A 27,930-nucleotide genomic window follows, 5' to 3' on the forward strand; every position below is an offset into this window, starting at 1 on the left:
CAAATTTAAATCTAATTCTTCTTGTAAAAATTTAAAGTCTAACTGTTCTATCCTAAGCTTAAATCTTGAAATAGTATTTGAATCAACTATTAATTTCTTAGGCTTAGGGCGAGCATCACAATTAATATTAATATTCTTAAATATACCCGGAACTAATATAGCCAAACCAAAGTGATCCGAAACATCATTTAACACAACACTCGACGAATCATGGGGAACATTCAAAAATACATTATCAATTAGAGATGAAGATGAATCCGTCACTCTAGTACAAATATTTACAGCAGGATGCATCCCATAACCTAACATTAAATTCAAAAAATTCCGGGCTTTTGAATTAGATGCTAACACTTTCAAATCAATGTTAAAATCTCCACACACAACACACGGCATGTTCTTACGAGTTAGAAGGTCCATTTGTTGCTCTAATAATTCTAAAAAACAATCTACACTAGCTGAAGGGGGGCGGTAACAAACAGCAATAAAAAATGGGTCACCATTCTTATCAACCTCCGTAACAAAACACTCAAAAACCATCTCTTTATTAACAGACAAATCGTCCCTAACCTTCACATTCAAATCAGTTCTAATATACAGGGCAAGTCCTCCATGCTGATGGTGAGTACGGTTCTTAACATACATATTATAATTTAAAATATCCAATAGTCCAGAATTATTATTCATTAACCATGTTTCAGTAAGTGCAAGAATATGAAAATCAGATAGCATACACAGCTCCGACAAATAATCCAATGTACTATTTAACCCCTGACAATTCAAAAGAAAAATGCCAAGTTTATCCGGTGCCAGTCTAGTATGTAAATCAACTGGGCACTTATAATTAACCTTCGGAAAAACATCATCTACCCCCATATCAAAATCCCTGTGAAGTACCCCTAATCCTAAATCCGAAACACTCAATGGATTATTCTCAAGCCAATCCAAACGATCATTACGAACAATTACCATTTTTTATAAATATATATATATATATAAAAAAGAAAAGGAGGGTAGTTGCAACCAAACCTAACCAACTGAATAACTTACTATAACTCGGAGGGTCGGTGGTCCCGTTTCCAACGTAATCGAATAGTTAAGGTTTGCTGTAGGGTAGATAGACTCGAACTAATAAGGAGGTAAGCAGATTCAAAAATATTTTAAAATTAGACTATTGAATCGAATGTATCTTCTTTAAAAATTTCATTCAAATTTTAAACTGATGTCCGACTATCATATCTGTATTTAATTTAGTCAAATGTTTAAACTGTTGTCTATTGTCAATGTTATTGATAAACATTCAGTGAAGCTTCGTGGGAGACGAAAATTTAGTGGTTAAACCAACCTCTCCAAAATACCGAAGCACAAGAATGTGGCTGTTAAAATCAAAATAAAAATTTTGAGATAGCCATTTTGTTCTACGTAGTTGATTTCCAGATAGAAATTATTTTTTTGAAGAGGACACTCCCCCCACAGCCCTCAGGGCGAGGGTTGTAAGCTATGGCCTTGGGGCAAAAAAGCTTTTTATAGAAAGCTTTGTCGTAGAAATTTCAAAAAGGACTCTTTCGATTGGAAATTCAAAGGGTTAGTGCCCTTTTTAATTGTCAAAAGTGATTGGAAGGCAGCTAGGTCCCCTCTCACGCCCACCTTTTCCCCAAACCCATCAAATCGAAATTTTTATATAGCCATTTTGGTTATAAGTTACGCCCTGGGGGCACATATGGTTCTTATGGAAGGAATGCTCGTATAAACTTCAGAGAGGGCTCATTTGATTCGAAATAAAAAAATCTCTTTCACTTTTTAAATATCAAAAGATATCGGAGGGTAACCCCCACCCCCTCACTCCTTTTTTTTACCAAATGCATCCGAAGGCGTTCTATGTTAGGCCCTAAAGGCATGTATTGTTCTTATGAAAGGGATGCTCGTATAAACTTCATAGAGGGCTCATTTGATTGGAAATTGAAAGTTCTAGTTTACTTTTTAAGAGTCAAGAGATTTAAAGGTAACTACCCCCCCCCCCCCAACGCCCGTTTTTCCCCAAACACTTCCTCTACAAATTTTGAAATAGTCATTTTTTTGAAAATTGTTCAAAAATTAGATAGCAAAAACTCCAGTATCAACACAACCCCCCAGGGCCCAGGGGGTAGCCAATGTAAGTGTTGTCCTGGGGGCGTGTAAGGTTTTAATGTAAGAGATGCTCGTATAAACTTCATAGGAAGCCCGTTATATATGACATTGACAGTTAAAGGTTACTTTTTAAGAGTTAAAAGAAATTCGAGGGCACCTAGCCCCCCCACACACTTTTTTCTCCAAGACCATCTGATAAAAATTTTAAAATAGCCATTTCATTAAAAATAGTTTGTAGGTCAGGTAAGAAAAACTCCCGTGTCGACACAACCCTACAGGACCCGGAGGCAGGCGTTGTAAGTGATACTCTGGGGGCGTATATAGTTCTTACGGAAGGGATGCTCGTATAAACTTCGGAGAGGTCTCATTTTATTGGAAATTTAAAGTTCTCGTTCACTTTTTAAGAGTCAAAAGAGATCAGAGGGCAGCTAGCCCCACCCCCTCCTTCACGCCCTAAATGCATCAGATAAAAATTTTGAGATAGACATTTTGTTAAAAATAGTTCAAAGTTCAGATAACAAAAAACTCCCGTGTCGACACAGCCCCCCAGGGCCCGGGGGTAGGCGTTGTAAGTTATGCCCTGGGGGCATATATGGTTGTTATGGAAGGAATGCTCGTATAGAATTCATAGAGGGCTTATTTGATTGGAAATTGAAAGTTGTAATTCATTTTTTAAGAATCAAAAGTGATCGGAGGACAGCTAGCCTCCCCCCACCATAATTTTTTTCTCAGAGGCACTTTATATAGAAGGGGTCGTCGTATAAACTTCAAAGGGGGCCATTCGATTGGAAATCAAGAGTTCTAGTGCTCTCTTTAAGAGTCAAAAGTGATCGGAGGGTAACTACCCCCCCCCCAAACCCTTTTTCCCAAAATACATCTGATAAAAAATTTGAGGTAGCCATTTTGTTAAAAATAGTTCAAAGTTCATATAACAAAAACTCCTTTACGCATGGTCATTTCGTTAAATGTAGTTCAAAGGTCAGATAAGGAAATCTCCTGTGTCAACGCACCCCCCCCCCCCCGGGGTAGGCGTTGTAAGTATTGCTCTGGGGGCATATATGGTTATTATGGAAGGTATGTTCGTATAAACTTCGGAGAGGGCTCATTTGATCGGAAATTGACAGTTCTAGTTCACATTTAAAGAGTCAAAAGATATCGGAGGACAACTAGCCCCCCCCCCTCCACACCCTTATTCCTAAAACTCATCCGATAATAATTTTGAGATAGCCATTTTTTAAAAATAGTTCAAAGGTCATACAATGAAAACTCCGAGGCGACACAACCCCCCAGGGCCCGGAGGCAAGCGTTGTAAGGAATGCTCTGGGGGCATATAAAGTTCTTATAGAAGGGATGCTCGAAGAAACTTCAGAGAGGGCTCATATGACGGGAAATTGAAAGTTCTCGTTCAGTTTTTAAGAGTCAAAAGAGATCGAGGGCACCCCCCCCCCGCTCCACGTCCTATTTTCCTCAAACCCATCCAATAAGATTTTTTTGGGAACCATTTTTTTCAAAATGGTTCAAAGATTATATAACGAAAACTCCGGGGTCAACAAAATCTATCAGGGCCCGGGGTAGGCGTTTTAAGTTATGTCTGGGGGCCTATACAGCTGTTGCGGAAGGGATGCTCGTAAAAACTTCAGAGAGGGCTCATTTGGTTGGAAATTTAAAGTTCTAGTTCAGTTTTTAAGAGTCGAAAGAGATCAGAGGGCAACTATCCCCCCACGCCCCTTTTCCCCCAAATGCATCCGATAAAAATTTTGAGATAGCCATTTTTTTAGAAATAGTTCAAAGGTCAGATAACAAAAACTCCGGTGTCGACACAACCCCCAAAAGCCCGGGGGGCGTTGTAAGTTATGCCCTGGGGCCGTCTATGGTTCTTATGAAAGGGGTGCTCGTATAAACTTCAGAAAGGGCTCATTTAATTTGAAATTAAAAGTTCTAGTTCAATTTTTCAGAGTAAAAAAAGATCGGATGGCGACTAGCCCCCCCCCCCTCTCCACGTCCTATTTTCCTCAAACCCATCCAATAAGATTTTTTTGGGAACCATTTTTTTCAAGACAGTTCAAAGATCAGATAATAACAAATCTGGGGTCGACACACATTTTCGGAGTCTGGAGTAGGTATTGTAAGCTATGTTTGGAGGGCTTCTCTAGCTTTTGTGGAAGAAATGTTCGTATAAACAGCAGAGAGTGATCATTGAATAGACATTGCAAGTTCTATCTTAGTTTTAGGAGTAGGAAGTGACCAGAGGGCAACAATTCCCCCACGCCCCTTTCCTCTCACACGCATTTAATACAATCTTTGAAATGGTCGTTTTTGTAAAAATAGTTCAAAGGTCAGATAACAAAAAATCTGGTGTCGACACAACCACCCAAAGCCGGGGGGACAGGCATTGTAAGCTCTGTCCTGGGGCTGTATATGGTTCTTATGAAAGGGGTGCTCGTATAAACTTCAGAAAGGGCTCATTTGAATGGAGATTAAAAGCTATAGTTCATTTTATCAGAGTAAAAAAAGATCGGATGGCGACTAGCCCCTCCCACGCTCCACACCTTTGGGTTTATTTGATGGATAAACCCATCTGATAAAAATTTGAGGTGACCATTTAGTTGAAAATAGTTCAAACATCAGATATTAAAACACCGGGGTTGACTTAACCCCCCAGGGACCAGGGACAGGCGTTGTAAGTTATACTCTGGGGATATATATTGTTCTTATAGAAGGGATGCTTGTATAAACTTCAGAGAGTGCTCATTTTATTGAAAACAGAAAGTTCTAGTTCACTTTTAAAGAGTCATAAGAGACCGAAGAGCAATTAGTCCCCCCACGCCCTTTTCCCCAACCCCATCCGATAAAAAATTTGAGATAGTCATTTTGTTAAAAATAGTTGAAACATCAGATCATAAAACTCCGAGGTTGGCACAAACCCATTTTTTCACTTTGATATTGTTACTTTGATACCAGTTTTAATACTTTGATGAAAATTTGATTTTCTTTAAAAAAGTTCGATTTTTAAGTGAGGAATTTTTAAAAACTTGAAAATTTTTGCAATCAAAAACGAACAAAAATTAATTAAAAAAAAACTTTCCTAAAAATGATTTTTTAAAAGAAAATTAAAGGCAATTTTAAACTTAATCTCAGCAGATAAAAATACCTGTTAAAATTCAAACTCAAAACGACCAGAAATTACTATTAAAGAATAAAGGAAACCCAAATCGAACAGAAATTAAATGAACAATCATAGCAGAAAATATAGAACAAGTAATAATATAAATGAATAAATAGATCTTAAAGCGAGTGAAACTTAACGAAAACAAATATATTGCTATTGAAGTATAAATGAAACTTAAAACGAACTGAAATTAAATAAACAATCAGTGCAAACAAACATACAATAGATATCAATATAAACGAATACATTAATCTTAAAACGAGTTAAACTTAAATTGAATATGTAAATCAAGCTTGAAACGAACAAATATCACTACAAACAAGAGGCTGGACGTCGCCTCGTTCTCTCACTGTAAAAGTCTAAAACTCTACCGCGTCATTGGCGCATTACTGAAAACCATATGCGTCTTGAACAGTCTTGAAAAGTATAAACAACATCAAATTGAATATTTGATGCATAATGATATTAACTGTTGAAAAATCCATCAGTTCAAGAATTTATGTCACTGTAATTTTATTTTTGTTTTCAATGCTGTAAGAACTGGAAAAGAAAATATTTCTAATGAAATTCGTTTTCAGTTAATCATCAATGACGCAATAGGCTTTTGGTTTTTATTTACAGTTAAGGAAGGGGGCAGTATCCAAACTCTTGTTTGTAGTGAAACTATATTCGTCTGGAACAACTTCAGAAAGAAATAACAAAAATAAACTGAATATTTAATGTATAATGATATTAATTCCTGAAAGCTCATCAGTTCAAAATTTTACTTTAATTTTAATGTTTATTTTCAGTATTAAGTACAAAAGAGAATATTTGTAATAAAACTGGTTTTTAGTGAAAGGCCAATGACGCAGTAGGTATTAGACTTTTACAGTGAGAAAAGGAGGTGATACTCTAACTCTTGTTTGTAGTGATTTTTGTTAGTTTCAAGCTTAATTTGCATATTCAATTTAAGTTTCACTCGTTTTAAGATTTATTTATTCGTTTACATTAATATCCATTGTATGTTTGTTTGCATTGATTGTTTATATAGCAAAATATTTTTTTTCGTTTTAAGCTTGATTTTCATATTCAATCTAAGCATTACTCGCTTTAAGATCTATTTATTCGTTTATATTATTACTTGTTGTATGTTTTTGCCTATGATTGTTTATTTAATTTCTGTTCGTTTTGGGTTTCATTTATTCTTTAATAGTAATTTCTGGTCGTTTTGAGTTTGAATTTTCTTAGGTATTTGTATCTGCTGAGTTTAAGTTTAAAATGGCCTTTACTTTTCTTTGAAAAACTTATTTTTCTTGAAAAACTTATTTTTAAACTTATTGACTCTCTTCACTCCAAAACGTATGCATATCACTTATATCCAACTTTCCTCTGTCTTCCAGAATTAGTATAAGAGCATACCTGTCCCAAGAGTCTTTCTTTTTCTGGACTGTGAGGCATCTTACGAAGTCTTTCTGGAACATACCAGAAACAAACATTGGTACATTCTGGCTTAGGGACGATAATCCAGAACTTATCCGGCTGTGCATTCAGTTTCTGGATCATATATTCTGTAAGTTCCATGAAACGGTCCATTTGTTTTCCATAGCCTTCTGTTCCCTGAAAATCAAATTGAAAATGATAAATACAGTGACAAAAGATGAGAAGAAACTAAAGGTTAAAAAACGTTTTTTTTTATAAAATTTGTTTTTCATTTTGTTATGGGGTTTTTAATAGTAGGGTAATAGATGATGACTAGCAGGTGAGATTTGAGCACTTATGCGTTGATTAAGGCTCGAAAGTCTATTACTCAATTTTCAAACTTCAACAAGATCACCAAAGAACTTTTCGAGTTCTCAAGTATTCATTTTTATGCTGTTCAAAGTCATTGGCACCTGCAATGGGATGGGAAGACCTCTACGGATTAGAACATAAGATCTGGTTAGGAATTTTTTTCCCGAACGTTTTTTAGAAAACGAAATGTGTTTTCTCTTGTGAAAACAAAATGTTTTCCAGGCACCCCCCTTCCCACAGAAAACATAGCATTTGTGTATTCACGGTTGTAAGTGTGCTAAGTAATTACTAAGGATATTTCAACTTATTAGTTACCTATCTGATTTGGTAAAAAAAAAGCTAAACTGTATTTATCAAACCTTTCTGAAAACAAAAATATTTCGCGGGCTTGCCCCCTTCTCCCCAGAAAATGTGAGTGGGTTCTTATGCTTGTAGCTTTGTATAACAATTTATAGGAATATTCTACTTATTGTTACTGGTCTTAAAATGCATTTTCGCCAAGCTCTTCTGAGAACAAAACATTTAGTAGGCTTCATTCCCTCCCGTAAGTAATGTCTTTTGGCACATATGCTTGTAGTTGTGTTAAAGAATTACTAGGGACATTCAACTTCTTCTTGTTGAGATTTGATATTGTCACTGTGGATCCCAACCACCTCAATCAACAAATTAACCTACGATACTAATATGCTTTCATGGGTAAAAGTAATCAGAACCAGGAATATGTTGCTTAATGGCAAATATTACTAAGCAATTGATGGTTCGTAATTGCAGATTAGTCCCAGTGAGAGATATGAATCAGACCTAAATTAGTGATAGAGTGTTAAGGAGGGATGAGCCAAAATTTCTAGGGTATGGAAATAGTGATTAGATTACACGGAATGGTATGGATAATTCAGAGATAAGGTTTGAATAGTTAGGAGGGACAGATTACTTTTACTAAAGATGATTTAAAGAAGGTGTTAAGAGAATTCACAGTGCTATGGTAATGAGTTTTGAGATTGGTCTTTACGAAGTCAAAGGTAAGATATAAAGAATAAAATATATGATTTTTGATAAAGGGAAAGTTCCTAGCTTTTTAAAAAAACTTAAATTAAAATCCCTTGTGAGTAGTTACGAGCTGCTTGTATATGGATAAGCTTGGTTTATGTAGGGAATGAATTAGTAAGTACAATGATGCCTATTAGTCTAAAACATACTGAGTAAACAAATTTAAGAGAAGAATAGTGTGCTTTTAGGAAAGGAAGAGAATGTTTTGGCAAATGCTTCATGAATAGATTAAAGATTGAGGGGTGTCTAAATAATCATATCCCAGTAGTTCTAACTGCTGAAAAACTGTTGCATGTTTTGTAGTTACATTGTATCAAATTCTTTGTGCCTTCATTTTATGTATCAAACTTTTTGTGCCTTCATTAGAAATCGATAGAATAAAAAATACCTTGCCTCCCCCATATTCTTCTGAATTGGAACTATCGCTTGGGAAGAGAATACAAAATTATCCGAACTGAAATCCTGAGGCATCGGAATTTGAAAGCTGGAACCCCGACTTTAAATAACTTTGAGTCTCAAAACTAAAAAACTACTGCCCTAATTTCAGATTCAAAGAAGCATCGAACTGTGTACCGAAAACCCAATGGCAACCATCCTCTCTGATTTTAGATTAAATAAAAAAAAAGTTTTTTTAACTGAAAGTAACAAAATTAAAACGAAAAGAAATTATTCTGTGTATGAAAGGGGCTGTCCCTTCTTCAACGCCCCGCTCTTTACGCTAAAGTTTGACTCTTTTTCACAGCTTTACTTTGTAAAACAATAACAAACTGTAGCGTAAAGAGCGGGGTTTTGAGGAAGGGACAGCCCTTTTCATATACGGAATAATTTCTGTTCGTTTTAAGTTTTAATGTCGCTCCTTACTTTCAGTTAAAAAAACTTATTTTTTCTTAATTCCTGAATGTTTTTGAATTAATACACGTTTTGTATTTGGCTCACCGTACATGAATAATTAAAACGAAATTTGCGTATTCGTTTTACTTTTTTTAAACTAACAATAAGCTTACAATAACCTAAGTTTTAGTTTTGTTCCAGTTATTTAACAGTGACTCCTGAATTACAAAGGCTGTTTAATTAGAATAATAACCTTTTTTAAAAGTTACAAAAGAAAATTCAGCGTAAGAGCAAGCTATTGAGGAGAGGCAACCCATCTCATATACGTAATAGTTCCTGTTCCTGTTAAAACTTGTATATATAACATGAGCATAAAAATCCGATTCTTTTGATGTATCTATTGGTATTAACATTCCGTGTTTTAGAGTTTCGGTTACTATTGAGCCGGGTCGCTCCGTACTTACACTTTGTTGCCACGAACTGTTGGATAGCTTCAAATTTCTGTCATATCGAAATTAACAAGCTACGGCCCTGACTTTAGATTTGAAGAGATTCGAACCGGGTACCAAAGCATCGATTTCCTCCTCGTTCAGTATGGCTTATTATAATTTACTGCAATTGATTTCATCACTGATAGCCAATGAAAATCATTCTCTGTGAAAGAAAATGCTTATCATTGGCTGTGACTGACGACTATAAATTGCAATCGATTAGAATAAGCTGTATGGATTGCGGGGTTTACTTTTACCAATTGTTCTCCAATAATTCCTTAAATCCTTTTTATCAAATTTTCAAATGGTTTTTGTTATTTGGTCTTTGAAAGTTCTTGATATAATGGGATTAGCTGCATGATAAGTATGTTCTTTAATTCTACAGGGTAAGCTCGCATCACGAGGAATAAAACTCCTTAAGCTATTGTTTGCCTGTGAATTCCAGATTGAAGGCAATTTTTCTCTAACGTGATTTTTTTCCTGATACTACTAAGAAAGCACATTACAAAGACTTGGGCGTATATACTATGAAGTAAACTTCTCCAGTCTCGTACTAAGACAGCAGTTTCAAAGGTGTGGGGCCCTTTGCCACTCCTTCAAATAGAGCTCTTAGAAAATGTTACCTTAGCCCTCCAAGCTAACCATAGCTTGAAAATGTCATTATGACGTCCACATTGAATAACCTTGTCACCAGTATCATAGGATATGTCATAGTGTTTATCTTTCTGGAATAAGTAGTCCGCACCAAGACGATTGCATTGATATAACAAACCCTGAAATACAACAAGACTTGATTTACACAATATTGGAGAGGGAGGGGGGGGGATAAATTAAATATATACAAATCCATACACGCGTATAAGGTATATGCCATTAATCAGCTCATCCGCATTTAAAATTCTACGATGAGGACGAAATATTTTCCCCCATTATTCATTTCTTTAAGGGAATAACCCTTGCAGGAAAACCAATTAACTGATAGGAGTAAAATTTATGGAATCATATGGCATCTTCAAGGTGAAGTGAATGAGATCTGAACTTTGTCCGCTTTAGAAAGCTTTAAAAATATACAGACCATACCAAATTTAGCGGCATTTAGCAAAAATATTCTGGCCAAAAATTACCAGACAGTTATTATTAGACCTGGCTAGATGGAAAGCCACCAGACATGTATCCAAGCTTTGGCGAGATTTAGTTAGAGTTTGAAAATAAATATTATTGCGTCTGAATTCAATTTATGCCTACCCAACTTTTTCCATTTTGGAAAATTTCAGATATCATTTCGTCCAGCAACGCTGCGCTGTACGTCCTGCTTGTTCTTTTCGACAGCTACCACAGCAGAAATATCCCTACTTATTTTACATACTAGAAAAAGAAAATGGGATACATAAAAGTTAAACCTTCGACGATTCATCAAAAGATAGGAATTAAATATTATTAGCGCCACTGATATTTTAGCGTCGGGTGGTTTCGTTAAAAAATACAAAATTCCTAAGAAAATTGGATACTTAATAGGATTAATCTACAGTACGATAGAATTAAGGCTGAAACCCATCTGTAAGTGACAATTAATCACAATTTATTTTTATCATTCATTTTAAGTCAAAATCTAGTCAGCACAAGGTAGGCTAAGCTGGATAGTTAATTTCAAGTTAATAAACGTACTGAGAACGAAATTCTGTCTACTCTCTCTCTGACATTTTAAAGTGCCTCAAATAACAAGTGTACAGAGGGTTTGGGTAAAACAATCTTGGTAAACTTTAGATGGCGCTAGTGAATTTTCTTTTCATCATTAGTAAGAATTTTTATTTTCATAATATTTCACATATTCTTTGTACAGGACACTGTCTGATTAGCTGAGCAATAATATCAGACTGGAAACTCCTATTATGCGTTCTTGCTCGTCTCCGTCTATCTCACATCACATTTTGGGAGTAAAAACGGAAGATCAGCTTAAATTTGGAATATCCACGTAAAACAAGCGTTAAGACAAACTGTGTATGGAACATTTTGTTGTGGTTGGCTACGCGAATTCAAAAACATTAAATTAAGCTGCTTTCACAATTTGCACGTAATTTACAATGCTAAGTGGTAAAGTTGCGTCAAGCTACGTATAACCTTTCTCACTTAAATAAACCCTTTCACACTAGGCTGACGCGATAACCCGCAAAACCATCATATTCATCGTTTTTAGTCATCACAATCAACATAAAAAAATTGTTCAAACCTTTAAAACGTGGAATTGAAATGGCGATTCAAGTTCTGATCAAGCGTATAGGGCTTTCTAAGTAAAGTCTATCATTTTGATTATCCAATTTATCAAATGTTCATCTAGAAATTCAATTTTGCTGCAAGTATGTCGAACCTTTTCATAACGTATCAAAAAATTTTGTAGCGTACTTCTGATTTTTTGGTTTTAAAAACTTTAAATATAAATTTTACAAATTGTAAATTAATTAATTTTTGTAAAGCATTAATTTTTCAACTTTAGTACATTGGCGCAAAACATTACCAAATTTGTATCCGTATTATTCGTTATTGTTAGAGTCCGAGTTCTCAAAGACATTTTATGTGAAAGAAGCAATGCCAATCGGGAACATACGGAGAGAGGGCCTTGATGTATTATCCTCATATGAGAATATGGGGGGTAGCTGCGGAAATTCAGCAATATTGACATGACTAATCAAAAAATACTTGCTTAAAAAAGTAACTCGTTCATTTTTGCCCTAGATTAACACTTAAACTACTTGAAACTTCAAAATCGAGCACTAAAACACAAAATCACAAAATCGAGCACTAAACACTTACAATCGAGCACGAAACACAAAACCGAGCACTAAAACACTTACATTCTCCTTGAAATGAACAGTCGAGCATTGAAGTAAGACTCCCATCAATTTGTGGGGGTTCCAAGTAACAGAGTCGGCCCTATAAATTAAAGTGATCAGTTGACTCAAGGGCTTAGGTCAGCATTTCCCAAAGTCTGGGTTGTATACTAGTACCGGGTCTTAGAAAATTTTCTCAGGTTGGGAAAAACCTGAAAGAAAACTGACACATTTTTTTATATTATATTTTTGAAACTTGGAGGAATGTGTCAAGTTTATATATTATATAAATCTGCTCCATCAACTAGCAGAATTTAAACCGAGTTATAGTTATTTGTGATCAAACCATTTGAACAGAAGTACTCTTCAAATAAGAGAAATTCAAAAATAAACGCAAAAATTGAATTAAACATAAAAATAAATTTGGGTTTTTACCCCAAATTTGCATGTTTCCCCTGTCCAGTTAACATTAGTCAATAAACAGACTTTCAAAAACCTCAATTGGCGATATTTGTGACAATCTATTGGGTCTAGTGACAAAACTAGAAATTACAAGTATCTAGTTTTCTGCTACGGTACACATGATACCCAGTCCGTTAATGAGTCCCAAATTTAAATTTTGAATGTAATAAAGCTGAGGCTATGAAAAACTCTAGAAAAGGTGTAAAGGGAGTGTTTGAAGAACTTGCGCTGAAACCAGACGTTTACAAAGAAATTTGCAAAGACAACCTTAAAGGACAAGGGTCTGAAAATACCAATTTACATAACTTTTCAGGATCAACCGCTCTTATTACCAAGATAATAGCGACGGAGCAAGAAACTGTTAGCGACGGAACAAGAATTGCCTGTCATGGAAAATCATACTCAGAAAATAGATTAGAGATTAGATGAAAAATTGGCAGCTGTTGGAGGCAAACAGTCATTTTCTAAGGACATAGTTAGTGCAATCAAAGCGCAAAGATCGTCGATTTCAAGTGAAATTTACAGAGCATTACTTTTTGAATTTGAGCCGAAATTTGTTGTTTTATCCTATGATTTAGAACATTTAGAAAATCAGTGCTCATTTATTGAGAAGCAGATTAAGGTTGCAGAGCAAAAGCTTGATGAGTATAAAACAAGAAAAGAGATTAAATAGTCTCATGTTCAATAGGGTTAAACAACCTTCCAATAGTGACTTGAAGTCGGTAGTTCTTGATATAGTGACAAACAAAATGGAGCTAGAAATATCAAATCAAGATGTGATCGAGGTTAAAAGATTAAATCTAAGCAAAGGTAATAGTAAACAGGATGCAATTGCTCCTGTAGTTGTAACATTCAAGTCTAAGGACCTTGTTTCTAAATTTTTTAAAGAAAAGTCAAAATTAGCTCGCACTGGTATTTTTGTGTCGGAAAATCTGACAAAACGAAGACCTGATGTTCTGAACTTAGCACGGGATAAATATGGGAGTAAGCAAGTGTGGTCTGATCAATGTCGGATTTATTTACGTCTCGCTAGTGATTCGTTTCCGAGTCGTTTATGGTCTATCGACGATATTATTCAATAGTGTGTGCTAATAGTTAAAAGTCGTCATATTTTCACTAGTTGTTGTTGTTGTTTTTTTTTTTTTTTCTTATATAGAAGTTGTATTGCGCCAAGTTATCTTCAAGTTGTGGTGAAAGCCGAAAGACCTTTGAAAATAATGCGTTCCGATCTGAAAATATTCTTCATGCTGGTATTGCATAGGAAAGTTCTTCTATCACATTTTGACCGAATAAAGATAACTGTTATGTAAATCTGCATTCTTCAGTATCTGTACAGAGAAAAATTGGTTTTGTCTTGGTCCCTGGAATTGTCACGTTACGTCATCGTATCGTGCAATTCTGCAGATGCTTGATAGTACAAATTACAGATTTGATATTATAGGCCTATGTGAGACTTTTTTAACGTCAGAACATTTTGTGTCCCTTTTTAGTTTTCCAGGATACCAGCTTATTGTAAAAAATAGAAAAACGATGGCACGTAGAGGTTTAGCATTTCTAGTTAAGGAGCATCTTGTGGCTAATGTGAGGGAGGGTTATTCAATTTGGATAGAAGGTTAGGTTGAAACTCTTACTCTTAAGCTGGAAATTGGCGGGAATCAGATTTTCATAAGTTAGGTATATAAGCCACCGAATCAGAAGAGTCTGCACTTGGTTTTGGTCGAGTTTTGGATGAGATCCAGTTGAGTACTTCCGAGTTTATTTGCATGGGCGACTTTAATTTAGTTCTTTTTGTGTTTGAATAATGATAATTTTGAGTTTTTTTTACCCTTATGGTTAGTCATGATCTATATCCTTTAGTAGGAATTCAAACGCGCGTTACTCAACATTCAGAAACATTAATCGATAACTTATCTATTCGATCTTGCCTACTTGCTACTTTTTATGCTGATGTAATAATTAGTGAGTCTTCTGATCATTTTCCTGTGGTGTTAATGAGTTCCTTCCTATTTACACAAAAGCCAAAAATAAAGAGAATAAGGAAAAGGTAACTGAAAAAACAGAATATTGATAAATTTAGGCAAGAACTGAGTGTTCTTTCGTGGCAAGAGGTATATGATAAATATGAAAGTCCACCCGCTGCATTTGATAAGTTTGTAGGTATTGTTCAACCGATATTTGATTTAACATGTAAAATGAGAACTGTCAAGCTGAAGAAATCTACTCTTAGAAAACCATGGGTAACCCAGGAGCTTCTTCGATTAATCCAGAAAAGAAATGATTTGTACGTACTTTATTTGAATTCAGAGTCACAGGAGGTGTTCAATCACTTCAAAAAATTTCTTATTTAAACTAATCAGCTTCACGGATGTTGTGTTCAAAAATATTATGGTATGAAATTTGAAAATAATAAAGGGGACACGAAAGGTAGATTGAAAATTATTACTGAATTAATAAATCGTTGCAAGAAGAATGAAAATTTAGCTAGCTTAAGTATTCACGATCGAACAGTAGATGGAAGGAAGAGAAGTTCTTAAGTTCTGGATGAGTGTGATCCAAAAATAAGTAAATTACTATGTTAAATTTTATATAACAATAGCAGTAAAATTGCTGAATCTTTTAAAGATTAGAGAGGTTTGGGGGCAAATATGAATATTGCTGAAACTAATGAAGAGGAGATGAATCAAATAATAGGATTGATGAAGTGAATTTCATCTGGGAGTGATGGTCTCAATCTGTAAACATTTAAATTAGTAATGGTATATTTGTTGCCCTGCTTTGTATATTTGATTAACTTGTCACTAAAAAGGGGTGAGTTTCCTTAACGATTACAAGAGGCCACGGTTATTCCTTTGTATAAAGGAAGTCTGAAGACAGATTGTTCAAATTAGAGACCGATTCGATGTCGTCTTTGTTTTCAAATCTATATAAAAAGATCATGCATAGAAGACTGTATTACCATCTGAATCTATATGGATTTATCGCAGAAACACAGTTTTGATTCAGGAAAGACCATTCTACGATACATACAGTCCACCATCTCACCGATTTTGTTAACTCTGGGGAGCTGGTGCTTTAAGTTTTCATAGATTTTAGCAAAGCTTTTGATACTGTTGTTCTTAAGATCTTATTGAGCAGACTACGTTGTTTAGGTATTCAGGATGTAGGCCTATCTTTGAATTGGTTTGAGTCTTATCTTGGAGAGAAAACACTTAGAGTGAATGTTCATGGCGGCAAATCGAGAAGCTGTAGAGTCCATTGCGGAGTTCCACAAGGTTTGGTGCTTGGGCCCCTACTTTACCTAATTTATGAAGATACCATGCGATTTTATATTCCTGGGACACTAATCACGTCCTTTGCTGATGAAACTGTGTTCAAAGTAACATCATCTTGCGAAAATATTTTGACTGAAAAGGCAAATAAGGCCCTAAATGAACTGGCAAGTTTTAAGAGATGCAGCTGTCTATCTGTTAATGTTTTTAAGGTGAATTTCGTGACTTTTTGTAGAATTGGTACTCCCATTATTTTAAATAATAAAATATGTCTGAATGGGGTATTCTTAAAACAATCTTTTAGTGTAAAATATTTGCGGTTTTATCTGATGTTAAAGCTAAGAGCCATGGCTAATTGGAGAAATATTTGGGGTTTTATCTGATGTTAAATTTAAGAGCCATGGCTAATTGGAGAAAAAGCCAGGACGGACAGTCTGTGTTAGATAATGTTAGGTGAAGTTGAATGGAGAAATTGAAGTTGATTTTCTTAAGAAATGCGGTTAAGCTTCCTATTATGTCAGTTTTCAAGACTCGTTAAGAGGACTTAGAATTGATTGTGTGGAAAATTGATTTTTGAATTAAAATCAACGTTAGTGGACTGTGATGAAAAAGTTAAGAACCATGGCTTATTGAAGAAAAAGCCAGGAGGGACAGTCTGAGTTAGATGATGTTAGGTGAAGTTTATTGGTGAAGTTGAAGTTGATTTTCTTAAGATATGAGGTTAAGTTTTCTATTATGTCACTTTTCTAGCCACTTTTAGAGGATGCAGTAACTTAAATAATCACCGTATCGCTTTCGTTAATAGCTTTTTTTTAGTTTGTCGTGCCAAACTACTTAGAACTGTTTGGGTGGAAAATTGTTTTTTGAATTAAAATCAACGTTAGTGGACTGTGATGAAAAAGTTTAGAGCCATGGCTAATTGGAGAAAAAGTCAGGACGGACAGTCTGAGTTACATAATGTTATGTGAAGTTGATTGGTGAAGTTGAAGTTGATTTTCTTAAGATATGCGGTTAAGCTTCCTATTATGTCAATTCTCCAGACTCCTTAAGAGGATGCTGTCACTTAAAGAATCACCGTATCTCTTTCATTAATATCTTTATTAGTTTATTGTGCCAAACTACTTAGAATTGATTGGGTGGAAAATTGATTTTTGAATTAAACAGCGTTAGTGGACTGTGATGAAAACGTTAAGAGCCATGGCTAATTGGAGAAAAGGCCAGGACGGACAGTCTGAGGTACATAATGTTATGTGAAGTTTATTGGTGAAGTTGAAGTTGATTTTCTTAAGATATGCAGTTAAGCTTCCTATTATTTCAGTTTTCCAGACTCCTTAAGAGGACGCAGTCACTTAAAGAATCACCGTATCTCTTTCATTGATATATTTATTAGTTTATGGTGCCAAACTACTTAGAATTGATTGGGTGGAAAATTGATTTTTGAATTAAACAGCGTTAGTGGACTGTGATGAAAACGTTAAGAGCCATGGCTAATTGCAGAAAAAGTCAGGACGGACAGTCTGAGTTACATGATGTTATTTGAAGTTGATTGGTGAAGTTGAAGTTGATTTTCTTAAGATATGCGGTTAAGCTTCCTATTATGTCAATTCTCCAGACTCCTTAAGAGGATGCGGTCACTTAAAGAATCACCGTATCTCTTTCATTAATATCTTTATTAGTTTATGGTGCCAAACTGCTTAGAATTGATTGAGTGGAAAATTGATTTTTGAATTAAACAGCGCTAGTGGACTGTGATGAAAACGTAAAGAGCCATGCCTAATTGGAGAAAAAGCCAGGACGGACAGTCTGAGTTACATAATGTTATGTGAAGTTGATTGGTAAAGTTGAAGTTGATTTTCTTAAGATACGCGGTTAAGCTTCCTATTATGTCAGTTTTACAGACTCCTTAAGAGGACGCGGTCACTTAAAGAATCACCGTATCTCTTTCATTAATATCTTTTTTAGTTTATGGTGCCAAACTACTTAGAATTGATTGGGTGGAAAATTGATTTTTGAATCAAACAGCGTTAGTGGACTGTGATGAAAACGTTAAGAGCCATGGCTAATTGGAGAAAAAGCCAGGACGGACAGTCTGAGTTAGATAATGTTAGGTGAAGTTGATTGGTGAAATTGAAGTTGATTTTCTCAAGATGTGTGGTTAAGCTTCCTATTATGTCAGTTTTCTAGCCTCTTTAAGAGGATGCGGTAACTTAAAGAATCGCCGTATCTCGTCCATTATAAACTTTTTTTTATTTGTGGGGCCAAACTACTTAGAATTGACTGAGCGGTCATGCCTTAACTCGTAAAGCTTAGATAAGAGATCCGAATAAACAACAGAAAACTAAAAAAGGTACCTACTTCTCCAGAAATCTTGGAAAAACCATTTATCTTATCCGGTTTTGTAGTGGAGATCGAGATATTGAGATTTTATGAAACTTACATCATTAGAAAGCATGAAGTTTGTTTTTTGATTAAACAGATCAGAATTTTCTGCTTAAAGTTCATGAAGGGGTAGTCCTTAAAAATATTCTAGCATACCTGTTGGGAAAATATCGAAGGAAGTATCACAAGAGCAATTCGCCAGCTTTAGGAGTTCTCTGTGCTGCTATCCACTTTTCTTGAAAACTTTGCAGACACTGGGAACATTATTTATGTCGTAGGTTGAACAGACGTGCTTTGCTTTACAATGAGTAAAAGATTACAACTTCCCTTTATTTCAAACTAGCCTCTCGTTATCTTTCGAACTGTTGACACATTTTAGATCCCCTTTCAATTTTTACCAAAATTTAAAGCAAATATCATTTGGCTTGTTTTTCAGCTTTGGGAGTTTCCGGGGGTGCTTGAAAAATTGGCAAATGAGCCCTTCGGTTTTGAGATGGCCATTCAACACTGAGACTCGTAAAATAGTTTTTAAGGTGTCTAATCGCCTTAACCAGTCAATTATGATTTTTGATAATAAAAATAATGGTAACAGTTGTCATTTACCTCTCTACTCCCTTGAATCGTAGATTCTTATACTTCTTGGAGAGGAGCAATCCGCCGCCCCAAGCAGCCTAAAAGTAATTAAAACAGGGTTACTTTACGCACTCAGATAATATGAAAAAATTTACATTAATCTAATTAATGATAATTGATTAAATTAATGACGATTAATCTAGTGTTATGCACATGCCGCTCCGCCATGACAAAGACCTAGAGGCAAGCCAGATTTATTTTTTCCTTTCTTGGAAGACCAAAAATTGGCTTAGTTAGCGAGCAGACTCTCTTTCTACTTATAAGTAAGCTGAAGGATATTGAAGACAGAGGTGATATCTTGGTCTTGTGTGCACTCGTTTTTTTATGAGCTTTTGACTCGTGTTTATTTTCGTAGGTTTTGATTGATTCTCATTTGAAAGGTATTGATACTATGGTTATTATTTGGTTAAGATATTTGTATAGTAGTCTGAGAGCTGGAATTAAAGATGGTAGTCTGCTATTTCCGATCCAAAAAGGTGCACGCCAAAGACCTTTGACCTATTCAGTTTCTTTTTAATAATTTTGTTACTGGTGCTCAGGATAAGTTGAACTGTAAATTTATATTCAAAGGTGTTGATTTCTCCGTAGCTACGTTTGCAGATGATTTATAGGACCTTTCACGTACTTTCCATGGATGGTCTTTGACTTTTGAACTTCTCCAAGAAGAGTATGAGTACATTGGTTTGAGTTTTAAAACTGATAAAACAGCTATTCTACCTTTTTTTTGTGCTTTCCTGGCGGGAACGTTATGTGTGTTATGTATTTTGTTTTTAAATATAAATAAACGAAACTGAAACTAAGTTTAGCTATAAAAGAAATAGAAATTCAATAACTGAATTCGAATTCGAAAACTGAAACTAAGTTTAGCTATAAAAGAAATAGAAATTCAATAAGCCTATATGGCTCGTAACTTCGTTTTTCTAGCAGTCTTACTTACCTGGGTATGCCTATTAGAGCAAATCAAAAAGAAACCGCAAACCTGGCATTGAAAAATTATGCTAGCTAGATCTGTACTTCGTATGCATCCCTGGCTTCAAACATTTCATATCTGAGTAGAATTCAACGGTCGCAGATATGCAATAGCCTAACAGTTTCTCACCTACTTGCCCTTGCTCCTGTTTGGGCTTTTTTTTTTAACAGAAAGCAAGTTCGTCGCCTTTATTTGAAATTGAACAAAAAAAAAGTTTATTTAGTTGAAAGTAAGGAGCAACATTAGAAATTAAAACGGATTAGTATATGAGGAGGTTCGCTCCCGCGTCAATATAGTGCTCTTTACGCTGGAATTCTATTTTGCTCCAATTCTTCAAGAATGACCCCTGAATCACAAAGACCATTTGATTAATATAAATAGCTTTTTTGAAAGTACTAAAAAAAACTTTAGCGTAAAGAGAGAGGTATTGAAGAGGGGGTGGACCCCCTCATTAGCGCTATAACTTTTGTTTATTTTAAGTTTTAATGTTGCTCCTTACTTTCAGTTAAAGACTTCTTTTTCTATTTCATTTCTGATAGTTTTTTAAATAATTCTGAGATATTTGGCACCCCCTTAATGAAAAATTCTATTTCCCTATGAAAAATTCCTCCATGTAAAGATCCTCCCACTTAAATCCCTTCCCCCGACCCTCCTTCAGAAAAAATCTCCCCTGAAAACGTCTGTATACTTCCCAAAAACCGGTACTATATGTAAAAGTTGGGCAATTTTCATACTATTCAGCCCTTTCGCTGGAGACTGCGGGGAGATCAAGTCATCCTCATAGACAGAGTTATTATATTTTTCCACTATGCTGAACAAAACGGCTATCTCAAAATATTGATCGGGCAACTTTGGGAAAAAATGAGCGTGGGAGGGGTCTAGTTGCCCTCTAGTTTTTTGGTCACTTAAACAAGGCACTATAACTTTTAATTTCCGTTTGAATGAGCCCTCTTACAATATGCTAGGACCACTGGGTCAATGCAAAAACCCCTTAAAAAAACACACACACATCCGTAATCTTTCTTCTTGCAACTAATATAAAATTCCACATTTTTCCAGATATGAGCTTAAAATCTCTCTTCTCTGATACGCTGAATCTGATGGTGTGATTTTCATTAAGACTCTATGACCTTTAAGGAGTGTTAGCTTCTTTTTTGGAAAATAACGCAAATTTTCCCTAGCTCGTAACTTTTGATGGGTAGGCCTTAGACTAAACTTGGTGAAACTTACATGTTTGAAATCAACATAAAAATTTGATTCTTTTGATGTATCTATTGGTATCAAAATTCTGTTTTTAGAGTTTTGGTTGCTATTGAACCGGGTCGCTTCGTACTTATAGCTCGTTAGCACGAACTGTTTGATTTGCAAAGTATTTAATGGAACTGCCAACATGGACAAGTAATGGACAACATGGACAACATGGACTATTTTCCGCAGAGAAAGCATCAATTGGTAAATCGAGCTGAGTTTATTTAGAGGCGTATTCACGATTTATATACTGAATGCCAGAAGTCTTCCCATCCTTGATAACTACTGTTTGTCCCTTACTCGTAGTTGTCAAAGTGTGTTTTTATCTTTGTTGTTTCTTTTTTTCTTTTTCTTGAACCTTTCTGACCTTTTCTGGGGTTTGCCCAGTTCTTTTGTGACGGGTTATAAATAAGATGATGATGATGATGATGAATAAAATATACTTTGTGGTCTTTGTCACGGCCCAAAAATACTGAGGGACAGGATAGCATCGATTATTTTTTTTGTATTTTGTTAGTACTCTTGGAATTAAAATAGGTAGCCGTAAAGTTTAGTTGGCTACTAAATCATTAAGGGGTTACATAATTGTGAACCCCATTTTATGTTAACTCTTCTTATTTGTTTTGAATAGTACTACAGAAATATAACTTACGTCAACGTGCATCCATAGACCATATTTCTCGCATATGTCAGCTATAGCATTCAATGGATCAAAAGCTCCAAACACTGTGGTACCAGCAGTAGCATTAACGAAGAAGGGTTTTTTGCCACACTTCAAAGCTTCTTTGACGAGTCTCTCCAATTCTTCAGGTAGCATATGGCCACTGTAATTATACTATCAATTTAGTCTATAGCGCAAGTTGAAATACATTGAGAATTATAATCATACATAGAAGATTAACAGGCTATTTATTTGCAAAAACTTGAAAAATATATTCTAAGAAGATGAAAAAATAGGAGAATTTACCCACACCCAAATTTCAAGCCCCAAGTAGTTTCTTACATACGTGCCTTCACAATTGTGTTCCATAAAGACTATACATGGCATTGGGTTTCTAATAATTTATTTCTAAGCTTTATGTGAAACTAATGACAGTGAAGAAGGGACCTTTTGCAACATTTCTAAGATTTGTTTTTACCACTCTCTCCAACATTTCAAGCCCCTCTATAAATTATTTGCATTACTTTCCAGATGTCCCTTTAGGACGTGTTGAGAGCATCTCCTTACCACGTTCATGCGTCAGTCTATATGATGTCCAGTTGTGTGCTTGCTTTAGAAGGCATAAGGGATCGATCCTGAAGTTTTAACACCGTCTCTCCTTTGGTTCCCCAGGATTGTGCCTTCCGTGGACCCTTCCTTTCAAGACAAATTTGGTAGTGGTAATTTTTCTGTTCGATGTGTGTGACCCAACCAACTTAGTTTCTGTAGTCGCACTTTCTGAAGAGTTGTTGATTCCCACTTCATTCGTGTTCGAGAGTCTTTGAGATTCTGTCTCGATGGGTTGTTCTAGCTAAGTGACGAAGTTTTTTAGTCTCGTAGGCTGAAATTTTATAGCATTGTCAGTTGCATCGACATGCACTTCTTCCTAAAAAGTGGGAGTAGCTTCTCCCACTTCTCAGGGAAAGACTTAGTTTTAAATTGCTGGAGCAGTTGTTTCTTGATGATATTATGCTCCTTCGGTACACGAATTTTGTTACCGATTGAACTTCTCACTTATTATAACATAAACAGGGGAGGGCTTTTGATTTTTTGTAGGTCTGCCTATCTTTTCCTTCTTTTCGTCTACACACAAGCCGTAGGAATTTCAGCAGATTCAAGTTCTGAGGCTTGGGTTTCTAGACACCCCCTATGAAATGTTTACCTTCTGGCTCATTTTTTTATTTTAGACATCGTATTGCAATATTATACTTAAAATCAGCAAGGTTGAAAACACTGGAATTAAAATTGTGAAAGAAAGAACACCGCATTTCCGAAAATTATGGACTATATACAACTCTTTACTTTAATATACTTTTTTTGGCAGTTGTAGCCTTAATTTTATAGTTAGTGGTATTAAATACAAAATATGGGGAAATTAAACTACGGAGGAAAAAAAAAATCACTTTTTAAAAGATTGTGATTAAATGCTTCTCGTTTCATTTTATTGCTTAGGATCCCACTTCCTAGAGCAATAGTGAAAGAAAGGCTGAGCTTTCTAGGACATGTCTAATGAGTCAAGGATGATAGCTAACCAATAATTGTATTTGTTGGCCACCCAACTGGCACAGAACAAAGATCAGGTCGTCCCCTGTTGGGTGGGAATAGTTCATTAGGAAGTATTTAATAATTAAAACTTCATGGGAGGAGATAAAGACTGAATCTTTAAAAGACTGGGGTGCAGGAGGAGCATGTATTGGGCTAAAAGGGGGTTTCGTGCTGCAGTGGGTTGTTGATAGTAGTGGAAGTAGCTAGGATTTTATACAAAAGAATCAATCGGATAATAAATTATCTTTGCCTGCTTTAAATTTGTTACCGTATGTAAATATTATGTGAATATACCGTGTAACAAAAAAATCTATATATAAAGTTATCTGACTGGTCTTTCCAGATATAGGGAATATTTTTCAAATATACGTTACAAATAAAGACCCATGCAATTACATCACACTTTTCAACACGGAATTATAAGACAATGACATCTCCTTTTCTATTTGGTTAAAACTATTTGATACTAGCGGGGTTTTGACTTCAGACATCTGTGCTCACACCAACACCGGGAGAACTTTGCCTTGGAGAACTTTCCATGGGTGATAGTGATCCTTAATGTATTAGACGACCTTTAGAAGAAAACAGATACGTCAATATACTTATTTTATTGCTAATTTAGAAAATTTGAATATAAAATATTAAAGTAGTTGAAAAATTACGTCTCAAAAGCTAAAAAAGACTAGGGGTGAGGTCGTCTAAACGTTTGAGAGCTTGTTTAATAAAAGGAAAACCAAGAAGAGCCACTTACGCATTATCGCACGGTACTTCAACACAATTATCAATCCCAATTCCTGTAACATTTGCTGCACTCATGATTGAGTAGTGGGACTAAAAAGAAGCAATAAAATAGAATACAGGAGAGAACAGGACATAATAGTAATAAACAAAGTAATAGAAGGAAATAGAATAACACTGGCAGGAATTTCGCTAGATAAAGAATTGTTTTTTTGGTACTTTTTAAGATACCCAGTAGTCACGCAAGAATTGTATTGAAGATCAGATAGCATTACCCGGTGAGACACTGTAAAACAAAGGGTTCCTCTCTCCGGGAACTATTTTCAAACTTTAGTTTTTTGGGGTTTAGGGGCAATAAAAGGTACCTAGGTTGGGTTAGGTTAGGCTACGCATTTAATATATGCTATACTTTACCCCCCCCCCGCCTAATATGCAAATATATAGCCCAAATTTGTTTCTGAACTATTTTATTTTCATCATATTTTGTTTTATTTCATTAGCATTAACGAAACTTCACTTATAGCGTGACTACCGGCATCTTGAAAAGTACCGTTTTTTGTAAGTTGAGCATTTTAGGTCAGAATTATTATTTAATTAGGCAAATTGTTTTGTATATTGTAGAATTCTTTGTTCTAAGACTGCCTAAAGAGAACGAAAGGAAGTATTTAATTGTATTCTTGAAGGAAGCACTTTTCTCACACCCCCTCCCTGCATCTTTTAATTCCTTTCTCGCCCATCACCAGCCGGAAATCTTGCTGCAATCCGTCCAAAGAGGGCCGCAAGTGCTCTAAGTGTTTCAAAAGAAGCTCCGAAACTTTTATTAGAAACAACAGAAAAAAAAATACACTTTCTTTTCCTTCCTATTTTTCCTTCCAGAAAGTTTAAAATTAAGGCTACACCCGTATATGAAAATTAAATCCTTTTCGTGAATTATGGGCCAAAAATCTATCAATTTTCTTCTTTACCGGTTTAATAAACTAGTCTGAACCACAAAAAAAAAGAAATAAAAACAGCTATTTACGCTTTACTACATGATATTTCAATACAAGGACGGACGTTGAGAAGGGAAGGGGGTCTTGGTGCCGGAGCACCCTTCTCCCGCAATAAAAAAAACCCTAAAGAAATCCGCTTTTAAGGTTTTATAAGCTCTTTTTATTAAATTATCATTTTTTTTGTAGGCATACCTGAAAAATAGATCTTGCATATGGGCCTGTAGTTATACTTTAAGCTTTTCTTAGGACTTTGTGTTTCTTTCGTAAAATTTCGCATTTAAAAGGTTTTAAATATGGTTGCTTCTAAATAACCTGCAACAATCCTAAAATTGTTTAATCTTCCATTAAAAAAAATAAAAAATAAGCTACCTCTTTTGCTGTAGTACCAAGTTTCTTTTTTATTATAAAAAAAAGGCTTTCAAGTTCCTATTATTGAAAAGCATAAGGGAAATAAATTTTTGTTCTACCACGATTGAGATGAGCAAATAGAAAATATAATCACCAATCTATTTTACTTTTATTTCTCTGTAATTAAACGCTGGGCTCAATTTTTTCTAAAATAGGTCTCGTGATATCAAGCAGTTTGTGGTAACGAACTGTAAGTAACGAGCAACTCGGTCCAATAGTAACTCTAAGAAAACAGAATTTTCATAACAGTAGAGACATTAAAAGAATTGGCTTTTTATGCTGATTCAAAATGTATAACATCATTGAGTTTAATGTTACCCATCAAAACTTACGAGCCTGAGAAGATTTGTTTGATTTTCAAAAAGGGTGGAAACACCCCAAAAAGTCAAGGAATCTTTATGAAAATCTAACCACCAGGTTGAGTGTATTAGAGAACAATATAGGCCGAGGTTTTAAGCTACTATCTGCAAAAATGTGGAATTTTGTAATTTTTTTTGTTGCCAGATGAAAGATCATGGATGCGTGTTTTTTTTTTTTCTGGGGTGATTGTACCGAACTAATGACCCTAAAGGATCGGGAGAGGCCTCATTTCCACAGAAATTAGAAGTTTTAGTGCCCTTTTAAAGTGACCAAAAAGATTAGGGGACAACCAGTCCCCTTCCCACGCCCCTTTTCCCCAAAGTTATCCAATCAGAATTTTTAGATAGGTAGTTTGTTCAGTGTAGCCTAGTTGAAAGTTCCAACAACTATGCCTCTGGGCATGACATGATCCCCCCACAGTCCCTGGGGGAAGATCTGCAAGCTGTAAAATTTGACAGTTCTTTACACATAGTATTTGTTATTGGGAGGTATACGGGAAGGCAACAAATTTTATGTGGGGGAGGATTTTTCCGTGAAGAGGGAAGTTTCCGGGAGTGAACTTTCAAGGCAGAATTTCACAGGGGGGGGGGGAGTATGCTAGAACTCTTATTCAGAATCCTTTAAGTTTGTCTTGCTTTCTCGTTTGCGACTCAATTTTACATGTGAAGTTATTCCAGGGGAATTATCCAAGACAATGGTCTAGGGGAAATTTTCAGCGGGGTTAAAAGAAAATTTCCATTGGCGGGGAGGGGGGGGGGACTGGGAAACGCTTTCTAAGGAGGTGAAATTTCCGGCATGATTTGATAAACGATCAGAAATTATCTAAAAACAGGTTTTTTTCAAGTTAAAGTAGGCCAAGGTGAATTTCCTTGGCCTAATTATTGGCAGCAAATATTTCGGGGGGGGGGGGGGTAGTGAGGATGGATTTGTCTGGGGAAATTTTCCGTTGGGATTTTGCGCGGGAGGAACTTTCCAAAGAGGAATTTTTCTTTGGGGAGTTTTCCACAGAGGAGGGGGTGGATTTCCCGGTAGTATTTAACAAAGGATCAGATATAAAATAAAAACAATTACTGAAAGTAAGGAGCAGCATTAAAACTTAAAACGAGCAGAAACTATTTCGTATATGAGGGGGGCTGCTCCCTTGTCAGTACCTCGCTCTTTACGGTAAAGTTTAACTTTTTGTCCCGATTCTTTCAGAACGACTCCTGAAGCACAAGGGCCGTTTAATTTGAATAAGAAGCTTTCTTAAAGTACTAAAAAACTTTAGCGTGAAGAAAGAGGTATTGACAAGGGGGCAGCCCCCTCATATACAAACAGTTTTGGTCTGTTTTTGGTTTAGTTCCTAAGTTTCAGCTGAAAAACTTGGTTTCTTTTTTAATTAGCATTAAATTCGGAAACTGAACTAACTGAATTAAGTTTAAAACTCAGTGAAAAATACTGAATTTCATAAGTCCCCTTTTGGCTCACCTTTGTCGCTCCTCACTCGCCCTATGGTGCCATGAAAGTAAGGAAAGAGGTACCATTTTGCTCGGTGCCATAGCAATTCCCATGTTATTTGCTTGGCTTATGTTCCTTCCATGCTATTCTATGTCCCTTCCATTGTTATTCTATGGGGACCTCTACACGTGATTAAAACACGTCATGAAGCTACGTTCTATTTGCTCATGCCCCGTTGGTACCATTCCAAACGAGCGGGGATTCCCCTCCTGTTCCTAAACATTGCTAAAAAGATAGCAGTATTCCCCACACAAGTTTGTTTCAACTCCAAGTTTTTCAACCAGACTGGTTTTTTGAAAGCATAGTGTGTACATGTGTGTAGGCTTTGTTATTAAAAACTTGGACGCTACAATCAGAATTGTTTGATTGACATTTAAAAAGGGGTAATGAGATTTGCGACTTGGAGTGTAGTATTCGCGAATTTGATCATATTAAGGATTTACTTGAAATAAAAATTTTTATCTAGAAA

At 35.5% G+C, this 27,930-nt stretch overlaps 1 protein-coding gene across 1 annotated transcript in view; it reads right to left on the minus strand.

Moving 5' to 3' along the window:
- Gad1 (glutamate decarboxylase) overlaps positions 1 to 27,930 on the minus strand; it is a 123,901-nt gene that overhangs the window by 10,762 nt on the left and 85,209 nt on the right. The window contains exons 4-9 of the mRNA XM_089089933.1: positions 24,218 to 24,297; positions 21,874 to 22,045; positions 18,974 to 19,041; positions 12,285 to 12,363; positions 10,059 to 10,208; positions 6,695 to 6,892 (exon numbers count right to left, since the gene is read on the minus strand). Coding sequence (XP_088946059.1) covers positions 6,695 to 6,892; positions 10,059 to 10,208; positions 12,285 to 12,363; positions 18,974 to 19,041; positions 21,874 to 22,045; positions 24,218 to 24,297 — 747 coding nt within the window. The remainder of the gene's footprint in view (positions 1 to 6,694; positions 6,893 to 10,058; positions 10,209 to 12,284; positions 12,364 to 18,973; positions 19,042 to 21,873; positions 22,046 to 24,217; positions 24,298 to 27,930) is intronic.

Source organism: Artemia sp. Qi Xiang Cuo, chromosome 5 (assembly GCF_049724085.1).
Source record: "Artemia sp. Qi Xiang Cuo chromosome 5, ASM4972408v1, whole genome shotgun sequence".
In the NCBI taxonomy this organism is placed as follows: Eukaryota; Metazoa; Arthropoda; class Branchiopoda; order Anostraca; family Artemiidae; genus Artemia; species Artemia sp. Qi Xiang Cuo.